The following is a 24,356-nucleotide window of genomic DNA, read 5'->3' as shown; positions in this document are numbered from 1 at the left end:
TTTTTAATCAAGACAAACATTTATAGTTTAGAATCCATAAATGATTTTTTAAAAATCCAACTAAAGATCACGAGAATATTGTCATACCACATCCTGCCCATCAGGAAACAGTGTGCCTCTTTCTAAATACTGTATACCCAGAATCTAACCACTCCTCAGCGCCCCCCCCCAATAGCGCCACCCAGTGCCTGATTACTGCAGTAGCCTCCTAAAAGATTTGCTTTCCCCCTTATCCCTGTAGTCTCTTCTGTACATGGCAGCCAGTGACCTTTTTAAACTTAATTTATAGCATGCAAAAATAGAGAAAATGTATAATGATATGATGAACCTGACTTACCCATCATTGCTTCAACAGCCATCAAAAAGGCCAGTTTTGTTTCATCTACACGTCTACCTGCTCCCTCTCAACTGGACTATTTTTGAAGTAAATCTCAGATGTCATAACACTTCATCTACAAATATTTTAGTATTCATATTTATTTTTAAAAACCTGAAATATTGTCACATTAAAAATTAACAATAATTACTTGATCATAAAATGTACAGTGTTCGTTCACACTTTACCAAGTCTTTTATTCTGCATTTTAGACCAGTCCGGGCAACGTAGTAAGACACCGTCTCAACAAAAAATTTAGAAAATTAGCCAGCATGGTGGCATATGTCTGCAGTCCTAGCAACCTCCTACTCCAGAGGTTGAGGCCAGAAGATCACTGGAGCCCAGGAGTTTGAGGTTACAGTGAACTATGATCATACCACTGTACTCTAGCCTCGGTGACAGTCTCAACCCTCTTTTAAAAAAATAAAAATTATATATTTTTAGGCCAGGCATGGCGGCTCATACCTGTAATCCCAGCACTTTGGGAGGCCAGGGCAGGCAGATCACTTGAGGTCAGGAGTTCAAGACCAGCCTGGCCAACATGGCAAAACTCTGTCACTATAAAAAATACAAAAAGTAGCTGGGCATGGTGGATCACGCCTGTAATCCCAGCTTCTCAGGAGGCTGAAGCAGGAGAATCGCTTGAACCCAGAAGGTGGAGGTTGCAGTGAGCCAAGATTGTGCCACTGCACTCCAGCCTGGGCGACAGAACAAGTGAGACTGTCTCAAAACAGAAAAAAAAAAACTTTCACTCTGTTATTCGAATCCAGATTTAAATAAGGGCCATGCATTGCAGTTGATTGAAATGTCTTCTAAGTCTCTTTCAATCTATAAGTTTCCCCTTGCATCACTTTCCTTATTTTTTGTTGAAGAAACTAGATTGTTTATCCTGAAATGTTTCTGTACGTATGGATTCTGCAGACTGCATCCCAGTGAAGTCATTTAATATGTTTCTCTGTCACCTGTATTCCTTGTAAATTGGTAGTTAGAACTAGACACTTGATAAAATGTTTTGCTTTTATTTTCACAAGACTATTTCATACTTGGTGTTATGTGCTACTGGTTGCCGTGTGTGTGTGTGATGTTGGCAGCCGCCAACATCCATTAATCTTTTATGGGTTGCAAAATAGTGATATTTTATTTCATGTTTATTTCCTCATTGGAATACTCTGTAAAGAGGAATGTCCTCTCACTAAATATTTGATTACCCTGAGGTACAGGAAAGATAATGCTGTATTCTACAAAAGCGACCGGAGGGGTTTTTGTTTGGTTGGTTTTTAGTATCATTAGTAACTCATGGATATATTTGTTTTGTTTTAATCCATGGCAGTTATTCTTATTAAATTTAAAAATGTTCCATCTTTGCCTGTTGGGAGCATCTTCAAAATGGCTCCTGAGTCTTTTTTCACAGTATCCAAATAGTCTTTGTTACTGAGCTAACACACAGGATCTGATTGTCATATTCGACAAAGGACTCAGTGACCCCTCCCAGCATCAAGCTTTACTAGTAATTTCAAGGCAGGCAGGATGCTCAGATAAAGCAGCGAGATTTCTGAGACATCACACATCGTCTGCTAGCTAGGTCTTTCTTCCCCACATCAGTAATAATTCAGAATTATAGGTGGAGTCCCTGAGGTTCACAGGGTTCCTCATTCAGAAGCACATTTAAATTATGAAGTGTCAATTATGAAACATTCCATTTTCTACTCCAGAGAGTTAGTTGTAAAGCTTCTCAGGGACATTCTGTAATCATGCCTCATGGATTCTGGTTTATTTACTTAAAGAAATCCTTTGACTAGGGACTTTAGGGCATTCTGTAGATAACATCTCTTCCTCCTAGCAATTATTTTTAGTCTGTTTACTTGAAGGTTCAATTGACAAAGAGATAAGACATAGTCACCTGTCTTTTCTGTCCCTTAAGGACATTCCCCAGTAAAGAAAATGAATGGATCACAGGCCAGATACTTTCATGTTTTCCTCCCATCCTTACCTTTACCATCCTTCCTGGTAAGACGAGGTGGTCTAGGATCACTTGAACGTCTCCTGCCTCAGACCTGAAAGCAGCTATTTCTCCAATGACTCCTTATTCATTTTAGTGGTGAACAGTATTTAGAGATTATAATCTGAAGGATAGAGGAAAGTAATTCTTGGTGAACACTCTATCAATCACATATCTTTGCACACTTCTTTGACCGTCCCCTTAGATTTCCCTAGAAGTGAATTAATCAAAAGTATCCCCACTGTAACCGCTGATTCATGGATCAGCAATGGGATATATCATTTACACCCTGTCTAGAGGGGATAACTAGTCTTAGGAATACTTATTTCCCCAGCATCTTCTCCAACACTAAGTGTTGTATATTTTAATCTTTCCAAATAATAGACCAAAATTATACTGGGGTTGGATGTTTTGTTTCAGCATTTTTTGAATGCTAAGTGAAGATGTGTTTTCATATATTGATGTACTCTATACCAATCATATCGTTTGTCTCTTTTCTTCAGTATTTGGCAAATATTAACATTTTGTCCATCCTTCATGTTGGAAACATTTTCCAAGTCGTTTGTATTTTGCCTGTGTTTATTATATCTTATTTACTTCCTAGAAAATTTGATTTTTAATAGCATTTGAATTTATGAAGATGAAGATTGCTTTTTTCTTATAGCCAAAAGCACATAAAATCTACTATTGTAACCATTTTTAGTTGTGCAGTACAGTAGTGTTAACTATATATACATTGTTGTGCAACAGATGTCTAGAAGTTTTTCATCTTGGAAAACTCAAACTCTATATTCACTGAACAGCAGTTCTCTCCCCTTCCCTCTAGCCCCTGGGAACCACCATTCTGTGTTCTAAGGTGTTTTGCTTACTTTTTAACTTTCAGTTACTCAGAGCTCTCAGACTTTTCCTTTATGGTTTAGGTTTTGTGTACATAAAACAAAGGTTTAGTGTTACAAATAATCTGAAAGTAAATACCCATTTTCCACCATTCAGGTAAAGAAACAGAACATTTCCAGCGGTATCCTGCAGGCCTCCCGTGCACCCCTTCTCAATTATAGCTCCATCTTCACCATAAAAGTAGTCACTATCCTGACTTTTATGGTATCCATTCCCTTGCTTAGTGTATCACCTATTTGCCTCTCTAAACAAGTCGATTTGGTTTTACCTGGTTTTGAACTTTATATAACATACTACTTGTGTTCTACTGAGACATATTTGACTCAGTGTTATTTGTAATATTTTTCCATGTTATTGCATGTGATTGAAGTTTGTTTCATTGCTGTATACTATTCCATTCCATGAACACATCATAATATGTTTATTCTCTTGTCAATGGACATATGGATTTTGGAGATTATGAACATTTTTGTACATGTTTCCTGGTACACATGTGCACAAACCTCCTACTCCACTTTTCCTTATATGCCTAGAATTTCTGAATCGATATATATATACACACACACACACACACGTATCTTCAACTGTTTTTCCAAAGTGAATGAACCAACTTGAACTTCCAGTAGTAGTAATTGAGAGTCCATTGCTCACAATCTCACTCTCATCTGCTGTTGTCATTTTCATTTTTACCATTTCAGTGGGTGTTTAGTAGTATGTTATTGTAGTAGTATTTTTCACATCTTTGATCACAAATGAGGCCCAACACCTTTTCATTATTTGTTTACTGGCCATTTGAATGTATTCCTTTGTAAGTGGCTGTTGAATTCATTTGCTCATTTTTTATTGGGTTGTTTGCCTTTTTCTTACTGGTTTTTAAGAATCCTTATATACCCTGAACATGTGCTTTTTGATGGTTACACGTTACAAAATCTTCTATGTTCTTGCTTATCTTCCCTTCTTTTTATGTCTTTGATGAATGTTCAGTCTTAATATTCTAGGATTTTTCAGTGTTGGTTTAAGATGATCTAAGTGACCTTTAAAAACTCTAATTTGTTTCCTTGCCTGAATGAACCAATATTTAAATATGCTAATTGTAATCCTGAATTACTTGATTGCTGAGAGCTTGGCAGACCTTCTCTTTAAGGCAATAGCAGTTCCAATGACATACATTTGAAGAGCACTTTTATCATTTTCACAATTAAGTCCTCCAGAGAGCCTGGAATTTTTAAGTCATTATGATTCTATTTGGCTCTCCAACAAATAGATCCTGCAGTATATATTATCTTGTTTTCTATAATTCCCAACTGTGTGCCATCCTGTGCCACCTTATGGTGCTGTTATATATACATACGAGGTTCATGTGGCATGTGTCCCATCTTCCCAACTGGGCTGAAAGCTCCTTGACATCAGAGGATCCATAAATACAAAGCTCCCATGGTGCTTTGTATCAAATAAGCATGACAAAGGTGATAATATTCAGGGTCTCTGAATATTTAACCCTTCAAAAGAAAAAAAAAACTAGTTTTAAAAGACACGAGATGCTTGGATATTATTTTAAGGATTAAATTGGTTGTTGCAGTGCTAATATAGAATTGATGATTATCCAAACCACATTTCAATGAATAAGTATAATTACCTGCCCTTTCCAAACCTTGCTAATGAACATCCCACTTGACTTCCACATCCTTGTCTGTTCCACAGAATGGCCCCTGATATTGATGAAAGCCAAGGGGGAGCACAGATAATTCAGAACATGGATAAACTACTTTGTCTTTCTTCTTGAATGTCACAAATTCAATATATATTTATGTTCATTTGCTTCTCAGGTAGAAATGAGTCCTCTGGAAAATGCAATTGAAGTGCTGGAAAATAAGAATCAGCAGCTGAAGACTCTGATTAGTCAGTGTCAGACAAGACAGATGCAGAATATTAATCCCCTGACTATGTGCCTGAATGGAGTTATAGATGCTGCAGTTAATGGTGGCGTTTCCAGGTACCAAGAGGTAAGGATTAGGTATTGTTGTTTCAGAGAAAGTTTTCAATTGTGACTTCTTCGGGTTTCATGAATCTTTTTTCAGATTATGTACCCATATCAGCACGCAAACACAGGGCTGCAATTGACACAGAGTCCTTTGTTAAACAGAGCAAACATCAGTCATTTGTAATTGCCCAGTAACTCCATTTTCCCAACATGTTATATTTTGATAATAAAAATGTGTGTGTGTTTGTGTGTGTGTATGTGTGTGTGCATTCTTGCATGAATAAAAGTAGAAAGGACATTAGGACTGTTTAATAAGTATCCATCTAAAATAATTTGTCTGTCTAAGCAAAGAAGTTCATGGGCATAGAAAAATCTGATCTGGGCTGGGCTCAGTGGCTCACACCTGTAATCCCAGCACTTTGGTCTGAGACCAGCTTGAGCAACATAGGAAGATCCTATCTCTATTTAAAAAAAAAAAAAAAAAAAGACAAGACCGATCTTGCTTAGACGATACTTTAAGTGGAACTTTCATCTGCTCTCTTAAACAGAAAGATATAGTACCCTGAAAGGTAAGGCCACCATCTAGGTCACACTGAATCTTAAGGCAGTTTGTTTTAGGATACAAGCCATATAGCTTACTGATTTGGGCTTGTTCTTTATTTTACCAAGGGTACTTATTGTACAATCACTGATCTTCCTTTAACAATTCTTTCCTTATGTTCCCATTCTGACCAACCACCTACATTAGTAATCAGCCCATCTGTCCCAAAATGTGGTTTATAATGGTGTCATTTCCATAAAGATGCCAGGTCTTTAAAAACAACTTGTCTTTGACTTGTCTTGTAACTCCACTGAAGTAGACTGATTCTCCTTTCCCTTACTAGGCATTCTTTGTCAAAGAATATATCTTAAGTCACCCTGAAGATGGGGAGAAAATTGCACGATTAAGAGAGCTGATGCTTGAGCAGGTAAGGGAAGCAGAAGCCAACCCCCTTCTATTTTGCCTGGATATGTGCTCGCTTACCTAGAGCCCCCTCTGCGTGGTTTCCTGCGTCAGTGGTCTAACTGAAGCTGGCAAGCAAGGGTGACATATTCCTGTAATATATCCCAACTTGCTAATTTCTACTTTCTTCCCACTCGGATGCAAAAATTAAGTTAACAATGAGTAGACTATGGCAGCCAGTTACAGGTTGAGTGTCCTTTATCCAAAATACTTGGGACCGTAAGTGTTTCAGATTTTCGAATATTTGCGTATACATAAGAGAGATCTTGGGGGAGGGACCCAAGTCAAATAACAAAATTTATTATTTCATATACATCTTATACACATAGCCTGAAGGTCATTTTATATAATATTTTAATAATTTTGTGCATGAAGTTTCAACTGCAACCCATCACGTGAGGTTGGGTGTGGAATTTTCCACCTGTGGCATGTTGGCATTCGAAAGGCTTCAAATTTTGGAGCATTTCTGATTTCCAATTTTTGTATTAGGGATGTTCAACCTGTGAAACAAACAGCTTCATGTGGTCTCTTAAAACATTCTTTGAATGTTCTCTTCCTAGAGACTTGCTGTAGTCTTGATGCCAACTTTTCACTCAAAATTCTGCGCTCAGAAAAGTTCAGGCCAACTCCAAATATGAGTGCATGAATGAGATTGTTACTCAAGCATTATAATAAGGAAGTGGGCAATCAATAGACCTTGCTTTAAAGCAGTGTCATATTTTGCAAAGTAAACCTACAGGTTACATGATATGGACAAAACTAGATACAACTCATCATTTTCTACCCCAGAGAAGCGTGGTTTATTTTATTTATTTGGAACCATCAAGTACAAAGAACTGGAATGAGTAATCTGTTGCCTACTGTGTCCCTATTGATAGTCTGAAATGGTTTGAAAACCTCTGAGGTAGGAGACATGGTTGGAAGCCTGTGTTAAACAGGAAATAAAGACATTTGATTCCTGTGAAAAGTGGAATATGTGTGATGAAACATGGCAAAGGCATCTCTTTCTACTCGATAATGCCAAATTAATAAGTAAAGCGTGCTCTTTGGATTAGAAAATGAGGTTGTGTCTGGTTTTCATCCATTTTTTATGCTCTGTAGGCTTAGTCCACAAAACCTAATACTGCAGGGAGAGAGGTGGCCACAGAAGAGAGGGGAGAATTACTTGAAGCTGATCTGTAAGGAAATAAAGAATAAGTCAAGTTCCCAACGTGACTCTGGGTGTTTGTAGATACTAGAAGTGAGCAGTTTCGGTCATCCAATACTTAGGATTATGCAATGACTTTAACCTTTGTTGATTTTTAAAGATCTGTGTTTTACCCCTTATGAATGGTTCACTTCACCCCAGGACTGTATCTGCTGGATTCAGCCTGACTGAATTATTTCCCCAGAATTAAATGGTAGCTCAGGGTCAAGAAGACTCCCAAGAAAAATAAAACCAGGGAACCTTTATTTCTTCTATGTCCTGCTTTTGTTCCTGAAGTCTTGTGGAAAGAGCCATGGCCTAGGAAATGAGAGATCTCTATTATAAGACAAGCAGTGCACATGACTGTCAGTGTGACCTTGGCCAAGTCTCACCATCCTGTGGGGAGGTGGACTGGAGAGGGCATCATCCTTCTCTGGACCTCTGCAAAGTAGTTCAGATAAGCTCTCTAGAGGACAGGGACATGCACCACCCCAGTGCTCCTTCCAGGACAGACTTACTGTGCCTCAGCTGCAGGAAATGTGGCTCTCAACAGACATCTCCAGCTGTCGGGCCCTTCAGGGATTACCTCTGCTGCAGAGAGCCACTTGGCCCAAGGTTGCTACCTTCTCAGTGGTGCACATCCCATACTGAGGAAGCAATAGAAAGCCTGGCCATTTGGGACCAATACAGGACAACTCCGACAGACCATTAAAGGTCCAGAGGTTGAGGCAGGAGGATCATCTGACACCAGGAGTTCAAGACTAGCCTGGGCAACATAGCAAGACCCCATCTCTACAAAAACCTAAAAACTAGCTGGGTATGGTGGTGCATGCCTGTAGGCCCAGCTACTTGGGAGGCTGAGGTGGGAGGATCACCTTAGCCCAGGAGTTTGAGGTTGCAGTGAGCTATGATCACACCACTGCATTCCTTCCTGGGCAGCAGAGTGAGACTCTGTCTCTAAAAAGATTAAAATACAAATAAATTTTTTAAAACATTCCAGAGGTCCCTTGGGTTTGGCAGCAGCTGACAGGACTGCTGTGCAGCTCAACTTCTTTTCTTGTCAAGTCCGTCTTCTGTCCCTCCCCATGACAGGCATCAATCCCAAGGTACACCCTGATAAACATTATGAAATCCATGCTGGAGTCTACTTCCCAGAGAGCCCAACTTGCAACATTCTGTGAACAAAAGGGAGGTCACCTAACGCTAGTGTTTAAAATGGAGAAGACTGGGGGCCTCTATGTTTAGATTCACCTCCTACATCCCTTCCATGTCCTCATCACAGATGTAGCCTCTCCCTTTATGCCTCAGACAGACTGCAGTCCAAGTGTGCCTTTCAAAGGCATCCTTGATATTTGTTATGCAAATGTGCTGGCAGTGGGCAGCATCCAGAGCCCGGTCCCTTAGGGAAGGAGCCAGATGCCCCAACCCACCAGGGTGAGTCCTGTTTGACCTGAGCTTTCAACCTAAAATCTTCACAAGCTGCAAAGATTAAAAACAGCAACAATAACAACAAAACCTTGTGGTGATGTAGGATTCATTTTCCTCCCAGTCTATGGAATTTGTCCTTTTGACCGTGTTAGCGTGGGGAGCATTTTTTAAATACAAAAGACAGCTGCTGTTCGAATCAAAGGAATCACACATTATTGATGGTTGAACAAAGAAGGTTGAATGTTTACCTTTATCTCTTCCGATCCTCACAGCAGGAAAGTTTTTTAAGTAGGACCTACTCTCTTGTTGAATTATAAATGAATATGAATAGTTTTTTGGTTTTTTTTTTTTTTTTTCTTTTTCAGACAGAGTCTAGCTCTGTGACCTAGGCTGGAGTGCAGTGGCATGATCTTGGCTCACTACAACCTCCACCTCCCAGATTCAAGCAATTCTCCTGCCTCAGCCACTCTAGTAGTTGGGACTACAGGCACGTGCCACCACACCTGGCTAATTTTTGTATTTTTAGTAAAGACAGGGTTTCACTGTGTTGGCCAGGCTGGTCTTGAACTCCTGACCTTGTGATCAACCCGCCTTGGCCTCCCAAAGTGCTGGGATTACAGGCGTGAGCCACCGCGCCTAGCCAGGAATAATCTTTTTAAACAAAAACAAGAAGCATAGAAACTGTCATAGAATGCCTTTTTGTTTTTTCCATCCTCCCTGGCAGATTCTGAAAGTCTGTGGGAGGGATGGGTGAGCACAGAGGAACCTAGTGGGAGAGAGAGGGAAATGTGGGGGAGAGGGTGCCATGCAAAGAAGAGATCCTTAGGGGAGAATTGCCGGCCCTCTTAACAGGGAGCAGCGCATGCCCCTATTTCTTCACCCTGGGAAGAGAAGGAAGGGGCCAAAGGGACACATAACTGTTACAAAGCATTGTAATTATAGATCTAAAATACATGGGAAAGAAGCCTGGGGGAGTAGGAAAATTAAGTCTGAAATCAGAACCAAGTTCTAATCCCCATTTGTCTTTTATCCATGCAGGATTTTTCAGATCCTTAGTTTTTCTTCACCTGTAAAGTGACAACTGTTCCCACCTTGTCAGAGGCAGAGGATTAGCAATAATGCAAGCGAAATGCGTAGTAAAGTGCTCGGCCCATAGCAGGCACTTAGTGAGAGGTAGTCATTGATGTGAGGTTTTTTCCTTATGTTGTTAATTAAGGCACAGATTCTGGAATTTGGTTTGGCCGTGCATGAGAAGTTTGTACCTCAAGATATGAGACCCCTTCACAAAAAGCTGGTTGACCAATTCTTTGTGATGAAGTCGAGCTTAGGGATACAGGTATGTATACTTAGGTGTCCATGGCGGGGCAGCCTGATCACTGCCGTTTGCTTGTTAAAGGGATGATGATGTATCCAATAGTGACATCTTTTGGTTTTTCTACCAAACTGCACTGTTTTAGCAGGGAGCCCTCAAATACAATTGCCTTGTCTGCTATTTGCAAGGCTTTCCTTTTGGAAAAACACAAATGTAAGTGAGGGAAAGCCAAATAATACTGGAACTTGCTTTAATAGCTCCCTATGTAAAGATTTGATGACAATTAGGATGTGTGCCTAGTATGCTAACCTGTCTCATAAGTTATTTTGCCCAAATCATTACTGTAATGAGATATTTCCTTTACTACATCTTTAGGAGTTCTCTGCTTGTATGCAAGCCAGTCCTGTCCATTTTCCTAATGGAAGCCCTCGTGTGTGTAGAAACTCAGCACCTGCTTCTGTGAGCCCAGATGGTACCAGGGTAATTCCTAGACGCAGGTAAGTCATACTGCAAATTATCTTACAATTTGGCCTCACCCACAAGATGATCTGGAATGGTTCTCTCATTCTTTATGGCACAATTTGTCAAATACGCTATTTCTTAATGAAATAACTAACCCGCGCGCGAGGCAGCTGCAGACATCTGCCACCAGTAAAACAGCAACAGCATGAGAAATAAATAAACTCAAACATTTGATTGTATTGAGGCAAACAGGAGAAAACAAAATGGGATGTATTTTCCCCACTTTGGTTTCATAGCATTCTAGCACATGATAAAGTACAATTTGGAAACTGAGTTAATGACCTTTTTTTTCCCCCTGAAACAGCCCGTTAAGTTACCCAGCTGTCAACCGATACTCTTCCTCCTCACTGTCCTCACAAGCTTCTGCTGAAGTAAGCAATATTACAGGGCAATCAGAAAGCTCTGACGAAGTCTTTAACATGCAGGTACTTAATTAGCTTTTTGTCTGGTTGTGTTTATTCCTTTTCTGTCTCAGTCATGAGTGTTTCTGTTCATTCTGCTGTGCTGATGAACAGACCAACAAGCAAGAACTTGGCTTAAGGACAAACCTTTAAACACTCTTCTTGCTTTATGGGTCTCTAGAGTCTACAAAGACGTTTCTCTTAAAACTGCCCCATCACTCTAAGACGACATCAGCAAGCAATGGAAAAGCCCAGGCACGCTGCACAGGGTTCAGCTCTGAGACCTGCCCCAAGTTCCTTCTGCAGTCCGGGACTCTCAGAGTGTATCGCCGCTCACTAGCTGCCTCTTAGCTTGCGCCTTTTTTGTTGTTGTTTTTTAACGAGTTTCACTCTGTCTCCCAGGCTGGAGGGCAGTGGTGCGATTTCGGCTCACTGCAACCTCTGCCTCCCGGGCTCAGGCAGTTCTCGTGCCTCAGCCTTGTACGTAGCTGGGATTACAGGCGTGCACCACCATGCCCGGCTAATTTTTGTATTTTTAGCAGAGGCAGGGTTTCACTATGTTGGCCAGGTTGGTCTCGAACTCCTGACCTCAAGTGATCCTCCCAACTTGGCTTCCCAAAGTGCTGGGATTACAGGCGTGAGCTACTGCGTCCAGCCCCTCTTAGCATTCCAAAATGGCTTTTTTTTTTCCTTTTCTAAGAAGACATGATTTGGCTAGGTGCAGTGGCTCATGCCTGTAAATCCCAACACTTTGGGAGGCCGAGGTGAGCAAATCACTTGAGATCCGGAGTTCGAGACCATCCTGGCCAACATGGTGAAACCCCATCTCTACTAAAAATACAAAAATTAGCCGGGCATGGTGGCGCATGCCTATAACCCCAGCTACTCGGGAGGCTGAGGCAGGAGAATAGCTTGAACCTGGGAGGAGGAGGTTGCAGTGAGCTGAGAGCACGTCACTGCACTCCAGCCTGGGCAACAAAGCGAGACTTTGTCTCAAAGAAAAAAGATAAAAAAGACATGATTTGAGGGTCTGTTTTAAAATTCTCTTTACTTATGTACATACCAGAAAGTTTCCAAAGTTTTTTTTTTTTTTTTATACAAGAAAAATGTAGTTTTTAGGGATTTTAGAGCGAGTATAACTCCTGCAACCAAACATTTTATTTAAACACTACTAATATGGCATTTATGATAGTTTAGTAAGACTAAGCTGAAATTTTCCTCACCACTATCTTTGGAAAGGAGGCATAACACATATTTCCAAATTCATGCTTTGAACATACTTTTGCGATAACAAGAAGGCACATTTTATGCCTTTTAGACGCACTCACCTATTTTTGGGCCCTAGGCTGGAAGTCATTCTACTTATACCTCAATGAAGGAATGCGCTGCTAACTGGTACAAAGTCACGGTGTGTAGCTGAATCTAACATGAAGGCATTCCTTTGGCAGGAGTCAAAATCTCAGACTTTTTATTAATTCATGCAGACTTCTTTGTCAATCTGTTATTAAGATTTTCTATATTGTTAAATGGACTTTTTTTTTGCTACTTTGAAAAAAAAGTCGATTTTGTTTCAAATATGTCAGTGTTGTGGGAAGCCTTTAATCAGGGTGTGATAATAGCTCCCTGTGTGTTTCCAGCCAAGTCCATCTACCTCAAGCTTGAGTTCTACTCACTCGGCTTCACCTAATGTGACAAGTTCTGCTCCATCGAGTGCCAGAGGTCAGTGCCAGAGTGTGGGGAAGACTGAGGGTGCCCAGAGAACCTTCCAGTCCTGGGAACTGTGGCCAGCTGCCACACGTTCAGGCTCTCGCCTCCAAACAGGTGCAGCACCACTACCATGCTGATGATCTTCTCTCCTTCTCTTCCCAGCTTCTCCTTTGTTGTCTGACAAACACAAACATTCCCGAGAAAACTCTTGCCTGTCCCCAAGAGAGAGACCATGCAGTGCCATCTATCCAACACCTGTGGAGCCTTCGCAGGTACTCCTTGTAGGGTAGAGAAACTAGAAAACAAGGACGATTCTGGAATTGCTTACCTATCTCTGCAGAAACACATGGTAGCTGCCAAAAGCAAGCAGCTGGGCAGTGTCAGACCAATCCAGCTGGTGAAGATTGCACCTCTGTTTTCTGCCCATGGTTAGAAATTTCTGCCTGAGCCATCTTTTTTTTTTTTTTGAGACAGGATCTCGCTGTCACCCAGGCTGGAGTGCAGCTGCACAATCCCGGCTCACTGCAACCTCCGCCTCCTGGGTTCAAGCAATTCTCCTGTCTCAGCCTCCCGAGTAGTTGGGATTATAGGTGCCCACCACCACGTATGGCTAATTTGTGTATTTATAGTAGAAATGGGGTTTTGCCATGTTGGCCAGGCTGGTCTCGAACTCCTGACCTCAGGTGATCCACCCGCCTCGGCCTCCCAAAGTGCTGGGATTACAGGCATGAGCCACCACGCCCAGCCCTGAGCCATATTTCTGATAGGGACACATGGTAGTTGCTTGGCAGTGATGCTAAAAGGGAAATCGGACATTTACCCTCCTTGATCTATTTCATTGCTGCTGCTTAAACATTACGCAAAGTAGTTGGGTGAATAAAGTGCCTGTGTGTGTTTGCATGCCCTGTGTATGTACCAGAAGTCTGGGGGAATGTCTTAGACTAGGAAAATACCCTTGAAGAGAAGCATTCTCCTGCCCAGCAGTCTTGGCCTTTGCCTAGACCTATTTAAAAGAGCTGCAGTCGATTCCTTTCTGGGTACCCATGAGTATAGGAGCAATTTGTTTGCCTTTGCCATTCTTCAATGCATGAGAAAAGAGCGGTTCAGTCCTGGGTCTTTCCCTGTCAACTCCTCATGGGAGTAAGGGAGCATGGCCCTCACCCCCTGCCTGAACTTGGTTTTGAAGTGATGCCTGTTTTTCTGAGAGCAGAGGCTTGGGCTCAGCCCTTGGGCACTTTGAGAGCCTTGAAGGGTGGTTTCAAAGTTGAAGATTCATGGGTAGCCCTGAGTTTTAAAGATTTGGGAATAGTTTAGGAGCAGAGAAAAATAGTTATTTCTACTCCAGCTAATTTCTCTGTTTTTCTACACCATCCTGGCAGAAGTCTGTAGGCACATCTGGAAGTGGATGACAGAGAGTGGGATTTGGCTTGATTGGTTTGTCTTTGCTGATTGTGTGATGCTCCCGAAAGTCCCAGGGTACCGCCTCTGCACAGCGCTGATGTCTTGCAGAAATTATATCTGAGTGCATTTGGCTGGACTAGCTATTTCCCTTTGTCACTTGATGATGCTGCAAGGGAATTTCTCAGTTTGTTCTGCTCCAGGATAACTTGTTGTCAGCATGGGCAACTCTGAAAGCCTTCTCTGATTTGCCTCCCAAGTTTTCTGGTTTTAGTAAAATTGGAAGCAGTATATATGTTGCCAAAATTTCAATAGTGCGCATTGCTGTAGTACATCTACTTTTAAGGATTTGGCACTTTCTATTTAATATATTAGGTAAAACCATGTAAAACTGGCATTTTTATAAGTTAAAAATTGTAGACTATCAATTATTTCATATATTTTTTACCTGATAAAGGATTTTTAACATGCAGGGGTTAAACTTCATTCACTAGTGATTTTTTGAATATTTCTCCTTTAATTCTTATTTCTGTTTATATCACCACTGTAGCATTTGTATTTATAAAGAAGTCCACACAGGCCAGGTGTGGTGGCTCGTGCCTGTAATCCCAGCACTTTGGGGGGCCAAGGTGGAAGGACTGCTTGAGCCCAGGCATTCGAGACCAGCCTGGGCAATATAGTGAGATTCCATCTCTAAAAAGAAAAGAAAAAAAAGAACTTCATAGCACACCTGCTATTCACTATTTATTTTTTACCTTACATTTTATTATGAACATTTACGATTTATATTTAAAATGTAATACAAACTTTTCAAACACTCTTTTCTTTCTCAAAACCTAAGGCTCTTCCCACCCCTTTTTACTTAAATATAATTAAATTATTTGTTCCTAGGCTCATCATATCCTATAAAAATTATTTTGAACGAAAAGTTTTACTGAGGGGATAATAATCTCATTTTCTAAAAGGTTTCACATGCCCGTATATCACATCATAAAAATCAACCCTTGTACCTTTGCAGAGGATGCTGTTTAATCATATTGGAGACGGGGCCTTGCCACGCAGTGACCCAAATCTCTCTGCACCTGAAAAAGGTAAGGCCAGCCCCATGGTCAGTCCTGGAATGTGTAAGGGCTTGTTTTATCCTCATGTTCTCCAGTCTTCTGTGTGTCTGTGTGGAAAGCAGTGCTCTAGCTCTTTAATGTCAGGACTAGTATGCTCTTTAGGGGATTAATGAAGGACAGATTTATTCATGATCATTCTTCAAAAGCTGTTTTCCTATAAGATTTTAACAGCAGAATCTGAGCAAGATAGAAACGCCTGTGTTTAATGGCTTTTTGTTATCATCCAGTGAGTCACCCAGGCAATGCCTCCTCTTCCTGAAACAAAGTTGCCAATTAGGCTCCTTGTTCAGCACAATGAAAATAGCTACTTCCAGATCGATTCCGTGGTCCCACCCTTTGTCTCCCTTACAAAGCTCATTCAGCCAACTCATGTGTTGTTTGTTGTGACTCAGATACGGCTCTTGTACAGTTAAATACCATTTAAGAATTGCAATCCAGTGCATAATGGAGTGTGCCCTGCCTCAAGGTCACACAAAACGAGAACCAAACACATGGATAGCAGTAAATAGCCAATTAGGATCAGTCTGCAACACAGCAGAAGATGAAGAGCAGATTAAACGTGATTTCCTCAGCTACGGGGTCGGGGCTTGCAGCAAGTCACCCATTCACCTCTCTCAGGGTCAAGCCTCAAAAGTAAGAGCAGTTCCCCAGACCAATGAATCAAGAGTCGTTAATGAAATATTCTGGGACAGTGCCTTTTAATTGCCCTCATTAAGAACTAAACTGTATTGTCATTTGGGTACACCTGATACATTAGAACTTTCCTTGGGAGATGGAAATTAGTGAAGTCTTAGGCAAAATTATTTTAAAACACAAATTTAGCTTTAATGTTACAAGTCACATGTTGATCTTTGTCAGTAGAACTAAGGAATGTGGTATTTTTCTCACCCCTTCTACTAAAGAAAACCACAATGCAAATTTAAAAGAATAGAGAAAAAGAATTTTAAGAGTGACAACTCCATCCCATTAAATGAAAATGGTGGAGTGGTAAAATGTTGAAATTCTCAACATACCCACCAGATGGCAGTGTCTGTACAGGGAGTGAGTCACTGGACCTCAGATTTGATGTTGTAAACCTCATTGCATAGCGGCTGTTTACAACCAGCGTGTCCTGCCCCTATTCCTGCCAGGATTGCCCCATATTCCTGCATCTTACCGAAGCACAGAGCAGACAAATTACAAAATAAGAATGATACTGTCCGTATTCCAAATCATTTTTTAAGGACATATTTCAGTGTGATTCATTGATTTCAGAAGGAGTTCTTTCCTCAAGGAGTTATCAGTGAGATAATGTGGCATGGCTGTTCTTTCCCAAGAATTCTGCCAAATAGTTAAAATATTAGTATGTCATTGCCTTCTCCATTTTTAGGTGTCACTTGTCCAGAAATGTTTTTAAAATAGTCTAGTGACTGCATCTTCCGTCCGTTATCCAGCATCTAAACACATTTGTCATTCTCAGCAAGTTTTACACCCCAGTGTAAAGATTCGTAGTTCCCTTTGACAGCATTAAGGGAAATAGAGAGACCTGTTAGCGCCCAGTTAAATGGTAACTCTGTTGGGCAGCCAATTAAATAAAGGTTTAGTATTCAAGAAGTTTCCTGTTTTGTTTTTCATCCAGTTAATTTTTTCATTCTGGATAATTCTGACTTTCTTCTAAGATCTCAAGCATTGGAAGGGCAAAGCTGGACCGTGTGTTTTTAGCTGTGTTATTCCCTTCCAGCTGTGAACCCCACCCCTAGCAGCTGGAGCCTGGACAGTGGGAAGGAAGCCAAGAACATGTCGGATAGTGGGAAACTTATCTCTCCCCCTGTCCCTCCAAGACCCACACAGACTGGTGGGTATTTGAAGCATTTGAACAATCACTTTTATAAAATAACTTTTATTGACTACTCCAGCTTGTCCTGAATTCCTGAGAGAAAGGTAGGCATTTGATTTCTGGGATAAAAACCTTAGTAGCTGCATAATTCCTTGACAATTGTCTCCCTCTTTCCTGAACTTCTATTACACGGGGTGAAACAGTGGTCCGTTCCAAGTAAGCCTCTCGGACAGATTTTATCGAGTGCTCTTTACCAAGCCACCATTCTCAAATTCGGGGAGGCACCCTAACCTTGGTAGGCCACTAGCATCTTCTCTAACCTTCACTTTGAACTACTTCATTCTTATCATCAACCTCTGCTAACTCAGCTACTTTCTTCAGTCTTATTCAGGACTGATGCCAGAGTTTCCAGTTGCCTCTAAATAGCTATTGACTAACAGTTATACTCCACGAGCTTATCAGAATCATTAACTTTGCATCCATAGTTATCTGTTGCTTCGAGAGGTCTTTATGCAAGGACTATATTTCGCAAAGGGTTGATTCAGGGTACTGCATCCCTCAGGTGGTCGTTTAAGCAGCAAAATCTTGGCCAGGTGTGGTGGCTCACGCCTGTAATCCCAGCATTTTGGGAGACCAAGGTGGGCGGATCACTTGAACTCACAAGTTTGGGACCAGCCTGGGCATGGCGAAACCCCATCTCTACAAAAAATACAAAAATTAGCCAGGTGTGGTGGTACACACCTGTAGTCCCAGCTACTTGGGAGGATGGCTTGAGCCCAGAAGATGGAGGTTGCAGTGATCCAAGATGGCACCACTGCACTTCAGTCTGGGCCAAATAAGGTAGTTCACACCTGTAATCCCAGCACTTTGGGAGGCTGAAGCAGGCAGATCACTTTTGCCCAGGAGTTTCGAGACAAGCCTGTACAACATGGCAAAACCCCATCTCTACAAAAAGAAATGCAAAAAATTAGCCAGGCATGGTGGCACACACCTCTAGTCCTAGCTACTTGGGAGGCTTAGGTGGGAGAATTGCTTGAGCCCAGGAAGCAGAGGTTGCAGTGAGCCAAGATTGAGCCACTGCACTCTAGCCTGGGCAACAAAGTGAGACCCCTGCCACAAAATACAATAAACTATGTGCCACCCAGTTTATTCTATACTTGTCAAAGCCAAAAGTCAAGCCACCAATAATTTTTGAGAGACATACGAGGTCTTCAAAGAAAACAAGAATTAACTTTAAGCTTATTGATCACCTGCATTAGTACATCAGTATGTGTACAGAGGCCTAAAACTTATTGACCAAATTATTTGTATCTCATTCACAACGTACATATATTCAGGCAGTCTCCAATTTAAACCTGGTTGTGTCCCTAAAGTTGAGAACCTGAAAAGCATTTTTTAAGGAGTAATATTGATGCAAATGTGCTGTGGTTGCAGGGGCCACCATAGTGGTGTCAGCAACTGCCTGAGTCAAGAGGAAGAGGGTCCCAGGGAACAATCAACTTTCTGCCACCGTTAAGGCAGGAATATAGTTCTCCGTCAGGATCAGCCTCCTCATACAGATGTGATTTTCTTCCATAATCAGCACCCACAATCAACAGGATAGGAGAACTAAGGCTGGTATTAGAATGTGACACGTGCTGACAGCATGCCCCAGCATTCAAGAGTGCAAGAGAGAGGCTGCACGCTACCAGTGTGATCATGGAGCACTCTCCCTGACCCCTTAGGACCCAGAGCACACAGATGACCTTACCGCTCCCAAGTTAACTGGCAGGGCTGCCATCCCTTCTGCACTGATTGCTGTCATGGTCTGTTCTTATGTCATCATCTGTGGTCACTGTTGTGGGGCTCTGTAACTGTCTTTCTTCCTTACAGCCTTTCAGTAAGTTTTGAGTTACAAACCTCACTGTGACAGCTGGGAGAGTGGCAGCTAATCACAGAGCAACATACCCAGAGTTCACCGAAATGTCTCTGTGGAATTAAGAAATGTGGCTGACTTTCACCCTGTTGACTGTGTCACAGCCAGCCTTTACCATACAGGGCTATGCTTTAGAGAGCTGGATTTGCTATACAAGCACGCACACAGGAACAGTGCTATCACGCATGCTGTGTCCCAGGTGTAGGACTTGAAAATCTAGTGAGAAAAAGCAAACAGTTCGCTCTTCTTGGCCACCATGATGAAATCCGTAGAGACCCACCACCAGGGGATGAATGGGAAGACCTGAGTACAAGCATTAGGGGAAGAAATGGAAAACCATGCACCTCTTGTATGGCCATGGCCAAGGGTTTTCTACCTATTTGGGGAGTACTGGGGTTGTTGCGGGGAGCTGATTAAATATATTCCCATAGACCTGTTCCAGGCTGTCAGGGTGGCCATGGTGTTCCCATTGGTGCTCAGGCCAAAGTCAACAGCTGTCCCCCAAGTACTGCTCCCTAGCATCTCACACCCAAAAGCACTTTATGAGATAGATCAAACAGTGCAGAAGCACCTGGACTTTGGGGAAGTGGAAAGGACATTGGATTCGTTTGGGAACCTGTCATTTGGTCAAAGCATCATATATGCCATGATAACTTTTCACTGATGCTCCCGTATCTTGGCAGTGCTGCCCTTTGTGAGAGCCCATTCTAGACAGGCATCATTTAGCTTCTCCCCCATCCTCACCACCCCCTTTGCTTAGAAGGTCCTTATGCACTGGATCATCTGTTTGGGTTTGTAACACAGAGGGCATGTGCAGATAGTCAATCGTCTGGTTTTTCTTAATTGAAATGTTATCTCTCTCCCCATTGACAGCCTCACCAGCAAGACACACGACATCAGTATCCCCCTCGCCTGCCGGGCGATCTCCATTGAAGGTAAAGGCCCTTCTGTCGACTGAAACTAGAGACTGGCCCAGGTTTCTTTTTCTCTAAGACTCATCCTAGATATATCAAAAGGTGCTTTAATTTGCAGGGACAAGGCAAAGAACTTATCAAGCAGGGATAGGGGAAGCTGGTTGAGAAAAACGACACTGGACTTTCCCCTCTGGGTGCCTCCTCCACGAACGTGCAAACTGAAGTCAGTGCATATACTAAATTAGGAAAGGAATGTGGTCCAATGTACCTCCTAGGAAATTTTCAGCCTGGCCTTTTAGTTTAAGGCACATCAAACACACACACACACACTTAGATTGAGAAACATCAGTATCAAGATCTACTAAATATTCTCTGTGTCTTTTTGCCTTTATCATCAGCCAAACCCATTTTGTCAAAGCCAAACCTAATGTTCCCTTTTAATATTTTATACCAAGTTTCTCATTTACATTAGAAGTACATACTTGATCATGAAAAACGAGGCAGTAATATGGATTTTAAAAATTTCTAGGGAACAAACTGGAAAGCTGTAAAGGTCAGACATTTGAATCGGTTTGTAGACATGGGCTATTTAACATCTTTAAACATAAAAAATCCCTCATGAAGATAAAGAATAATATTTAGTCTCTATCCAAATTGAATCAGACTGGCTTCAAGGATTGTCAGTACGTGAGAGATTGGTGTTCAGAACTGCTGCACCAGAGGCAAATATGAAGTGTGTCGAAAGAATGATTTTGTACCTGAGTGACTCAGGATTTACACGCTCCACGTCCTGTGTGTTGATGAGCTAGTTCTAGCTAATGTGCAAAAGACAAATTAGCCTCTACAAACACATAGGGGCAGGTTGCGATCCAGTGCATCTGTGGTGCTAACAATAGTTGCTGATAGAAATTGAGAAACGGGAAAACAACCCGCCTCCCCCCACAAAATGGAGAAAATTGCAAAGAAGTGTGGTTCCCTTGCATTGCCAGAATTTCTGATGTAGAAATTCGCGGGTAAGTGCAAGTGATTTGCTCGTTTGTTCTCATTCTGTAATGCAGCTGTTATTATGAAGTACCTGTGACAGCATTCACTCTGGAAGTCATAGCCTGTCACCTCGATGTGATGGAAAGGAAAGCAACATGGCTGTTCCACACTTTTACATTTACCCTTACTCACACAGAGCTCCCACACGTTGCTATGGAATTGTCGTCTGTATTTTTCAACTTAAATTTTGTTGGGTAGTAAGAAAGTATTAGAGATTAATTCTTAAAACATTAAAAAGAACCCAAGGGCTAAAAATGTTTGAATAGCTATGTAATAGTCTTAGCAAGCTGGTATATACTGTCTCTCAGCAGACCTGTGTACATTTTTACTGGCCATATGCAGTCCGAAGGCATGTCTTTATATGGAGGGTTTGAAGAGAACACAGATCGAACATTTGTGTTATACCTCCTGGGTTTCATTAGGGGGCACACTGCTACCATGTTACTAGCTTTGCAGTGTGCTGCCTTAACTGATAGAGTTTAGTGGGGTTTTGCGGATTTTCCTCAGCCAGCCATCAAACTATGGGTCTAACCCTACAGCAAAGACTGAGCTGACCTGCCATGTTTTGAATTTCAGGTCTAACTTTTGACAGAGGTAGCAGCAAATTGGGAACTCTTAACTGGCCTTAATTCTAGGCTCCTACTAAATGACAGGATGTGTATCTACTGGCGTTATTTTGTTTACAAAGAGAAACCAAAGTCAAGTTAGCTTAAGATAGCATTTCTCAAAGTGTACGCCACAGAACATTAGTTTTCCAGGACATTATGTAATAAGCGGGGAAAAACAGGTCTATAGTCAAGTAAGTGTGGAAAACACTGGGCTGAACAAAATTATTTGTATTCCTTTTTCCTAAGCCTTGAAAATGCGAATATACACAAGGAGTGTACAGTGTGCGGCATTTCCCAGCAGAACCCTCTTTTCACAGAGCATCTCTCTTAGGGCTCGTTTTCCTTGGGATACCAGCTGGGAAAGTAACAAACTCAGATGCCAAATGGGGCCAGACAGCTGACATAAATGAAGGAAGGAGGCCGGGCGTAGTCCCCACCTGGTGTAGTGGGGACTGGCAAAGTGAAAAGGGACAGCCCCTGCTCAGCTTTTAAAGATTCTATTAAGAGAATGTGTTCCATTGTGGCCAGAACTTCTAGTTCTTTATGAACTGCCAGAATTCTGGAGTTTCATGTGAAATTTGAAATGTTAAAAATTAACTAAATTAAGTTTTTAAAAAACACTGCTGATGAAACAGCTCACATCACAGGCTACAGCCGGAGGGCTACCAGTTTGCCAGTTCAGCTCAGGAGTCTGGAGTGATGGCTGGAGAAATGAGGTGCAGAACCTCGGGTGCCTCTGCTCCTCCTCCTGAACTCTCTGGGTCCTCTGAGCTGAGTGTGCTCAGCAGCCCTGGCTCCTGGCCTGCAGCATGCCCTGCTGAGCTGGGAAAGTGAATAGCGCCCCCAAAGGTTTTATGGTGTTTTCTGGGTTTTGGGGTTTTTTTTGGCCAGTTCCCTCTCTTCCAAACTATAGGACTAATGTGTGCCTCCAGATTATCTTGGTGGATACCTTTTTTTAATTATTTATTTTTTTGAGACAGGGTCTCATTGTGTTGCCCAGGCTGGAGTGCACTGGTGGCTCACGGCTCACTGCAGCCTCAACCTCCCAAGGCTCAGGTGATCCTCCCAGAGGAACTGGGATTACAGGCATGAGCCACCACGCCCAGCTAACTTTTTGGATTTTTAGTAGAAATGGGGTTTTGCCATGTTGCCCAGGCTGGTCTCGAGCTCCTGGCCTCAAGTGATCCCTGCTTCGGCCTCCTAAAGTATTGGGATTACAGGTGTGAGCCACCACGCCCAGCTCCTTTCTCCTCTATCTGAAAATGATAAGGAGTAAACTGGGCGGTGTGAACTGAACTCAAGGACTGATGGCCCTGGCAGATAAACGTCTGGTGTGCATTTTCAGTGCTACAAAGGACAACACTCAAATTTGAGTGTGAGTGTATTAGTCTGCCCGGGCTTCCCTCACAAAATACCACAAACTGGGTGGCTTAGACACTGAGAATGTATTTTCTCAATTCTGGCAGATAGAAGTCCAGGATCAAGGCGTGGCAGCCTTGGTTTCCCCGAGGCCTCTCTCCTGGGCTTGCAGACCGCCCTTCCTGCAAGGTCTTTGTGTGTCGCATTCCTGACGTCTCCCTGTGTGTCCAAATGTCTCTTCTTATAAGGACACCAGTCAGCTTGGATTAGGATCCACCATAATGGCCTTTTACCTTAATCACCTCCTTAAAGGCTGCATCTCCTGATGCAGCCAGCTTTGGGGGTGCTGGGGGCCGGGGCCTCCGCGTGGGGGCGTGCATTTCAGCGCGTCTGCGTTCACGACTCAATGCTGTGTCTCCCTCTCGTTTCCTTCTCCCCGGAGCAGGGCTCTGTGCAGTCTTTCACCCCCTCTCCAGTGGAGTACCACTCTCCAGGACTCATCTCCAACTCCCCTGTCTTGTCGGGCAGCTACAGCAGTGGGATTTCTTCTCTCAGCCGGTGCAGCACGTCGGAAACCTCAGGCTTTGAAAATCAGGTGAATGAACAGTCAGCCCCCCTGCCCGTGCCCGTGCCGGTGCCGGTGCCGGTGCCAGTGCCGAGCTACAGCGGAGAGGAGCCAGTGCGCAAGGAGAGCAAGACTCCGCCCCCGTACAGCGTCTATGAGCGGACTCTACGGCGCCCCGTCCCGCTACCTCACAGCCTCTCCATCCCCGTCACGCCGGAGCCGCCCGCGCTGCCCCCCAAGCCTCTGGCAGCGCGATCCATGCACCTGGAGAATGGGGCCCGGAGGACTGACCCCGGCCCGCGGCCCAGGCCCCTGCCCCGCAAGGTCTCTCAGTTATAAGTCACTTTTCTATGTACCTGCGATGCATTCTTTGCCCGTTTACAAAATAAGTATGATGAGAAGACATTTAGTGTAGGCACTTTAATAACTTACTCAGCTCCTTCGATGAATGGAATTAAAACTTGCTTATTAATATCATGTTGCACAATATTAAAAGTTGCTGATCTAAAACGCCAGATGTTAAATGAAGTATGGCTGAATTTCATTAAAACGTTTCTCATTTGAAAGTGGTAGTGATAAAGACTCCTTTTGTACCTTTTTATGTTCACTTTTTTTTATATAGTTTAATCTTAAAACCAATACGATATTGTCAAACAATACAATGTGTGACAATGTTGTATCGTTTTTACTGAATACTTGATACTTGGAGAAAGCTTATTAAGTCAGTGCACATCCTAACACAGTGGTCCTTATTTTAGAAGACTTCTGTAAATAAGGCAAGGTTTATCAGTGCAGATCATCAGA

The 24,356-nt window shown here is 42.4% G+C and overlaps 1 protein-coding gene across 3 annotated transcripts in view; it reads left to right on the top strand.

The window, feature by feature from the left end:
* DOCK4 (dedicator of cytokinesis 4) overlaps nucleotides 1-24,062 on the top strand; it is a 470,104-nt gene extending 446,042 nt beyond the window's left edge. Inside the window, exons 43-53 of one of the 3 annotated variants that reach the window (XM_030826424.1) lie at nucleotides 5,099-5,275; nucleotides 6,138-6,221; nucleotides 10,087-10,206; nucleotides 10,558-10,679; nucleotides 11,009-11,129; nucleotides 12,743-12,824; nucleotides 12,975-13,084; nucleotides 15,229-15,301; nucleotides 17,052-17,165; nucleotides 19,936-19,997; nucleotides 23,433-24,062. In XM_030826424.1, coding sequence (XP_030682284.1) covers nucleotides 5,099-5,275; nucleotides 6,138-6,221; nucleotides 10,087-10,206; nucleotides 10,558-10,679; nucleotides 11,009-11,129; nucleotides 12,743-12,824; nucleotides 12,975-13,084; nucleotides 15,229-15,301; nucleotides 17,052-17,165; nucleotides 19,936-19,997; nucleotides 23,433-23,891 — 1,524 coding nt within the window. In that variant the 3' untranslated portion in view covers nucleotides 23,892-24,062. The remainder of the gene's footprint in view (nucleotides 1-5,098; nucleotides 5,276-6,137; nucleotides 6,222-10,086; nucleotides 10,207-10,557; nucleotides 10,680-11,008; nucleotides 11,130-12,742; nucleotides 12,825-12,974; nucleotides 13,085-15,228; nucleotides 15,302-17,051; nucleotides 17,166-19,935; nucleotides 19,998-23,432) is intronic. The other 2 variants (XM_030826425.1, XM_030826426.1) reach the window with 2 other exon arrangements.
* Nucleotides 24,063-24,356: the final 294 nt, after the last annotated feature.

This window comes from Nomascus leucogenys, chromosome 13, assembly GCF_006542625.1.
Source record: "Nomascus leucogenys isolate Asia chromosome 13, Asia_NLE_v1, whole genome shotgun sequence".
Taxonomy (NCBI): Eukaryota; Metazoa; Chordata; class Mammalia; order Primates; family Hylobatidae; genus Nomascus; species Nomascus leucogenys.
Note: the sequence above shows the minus strand (reverse complement) of the source record. Positions and strands in the feature narration are given on the sequence as shown.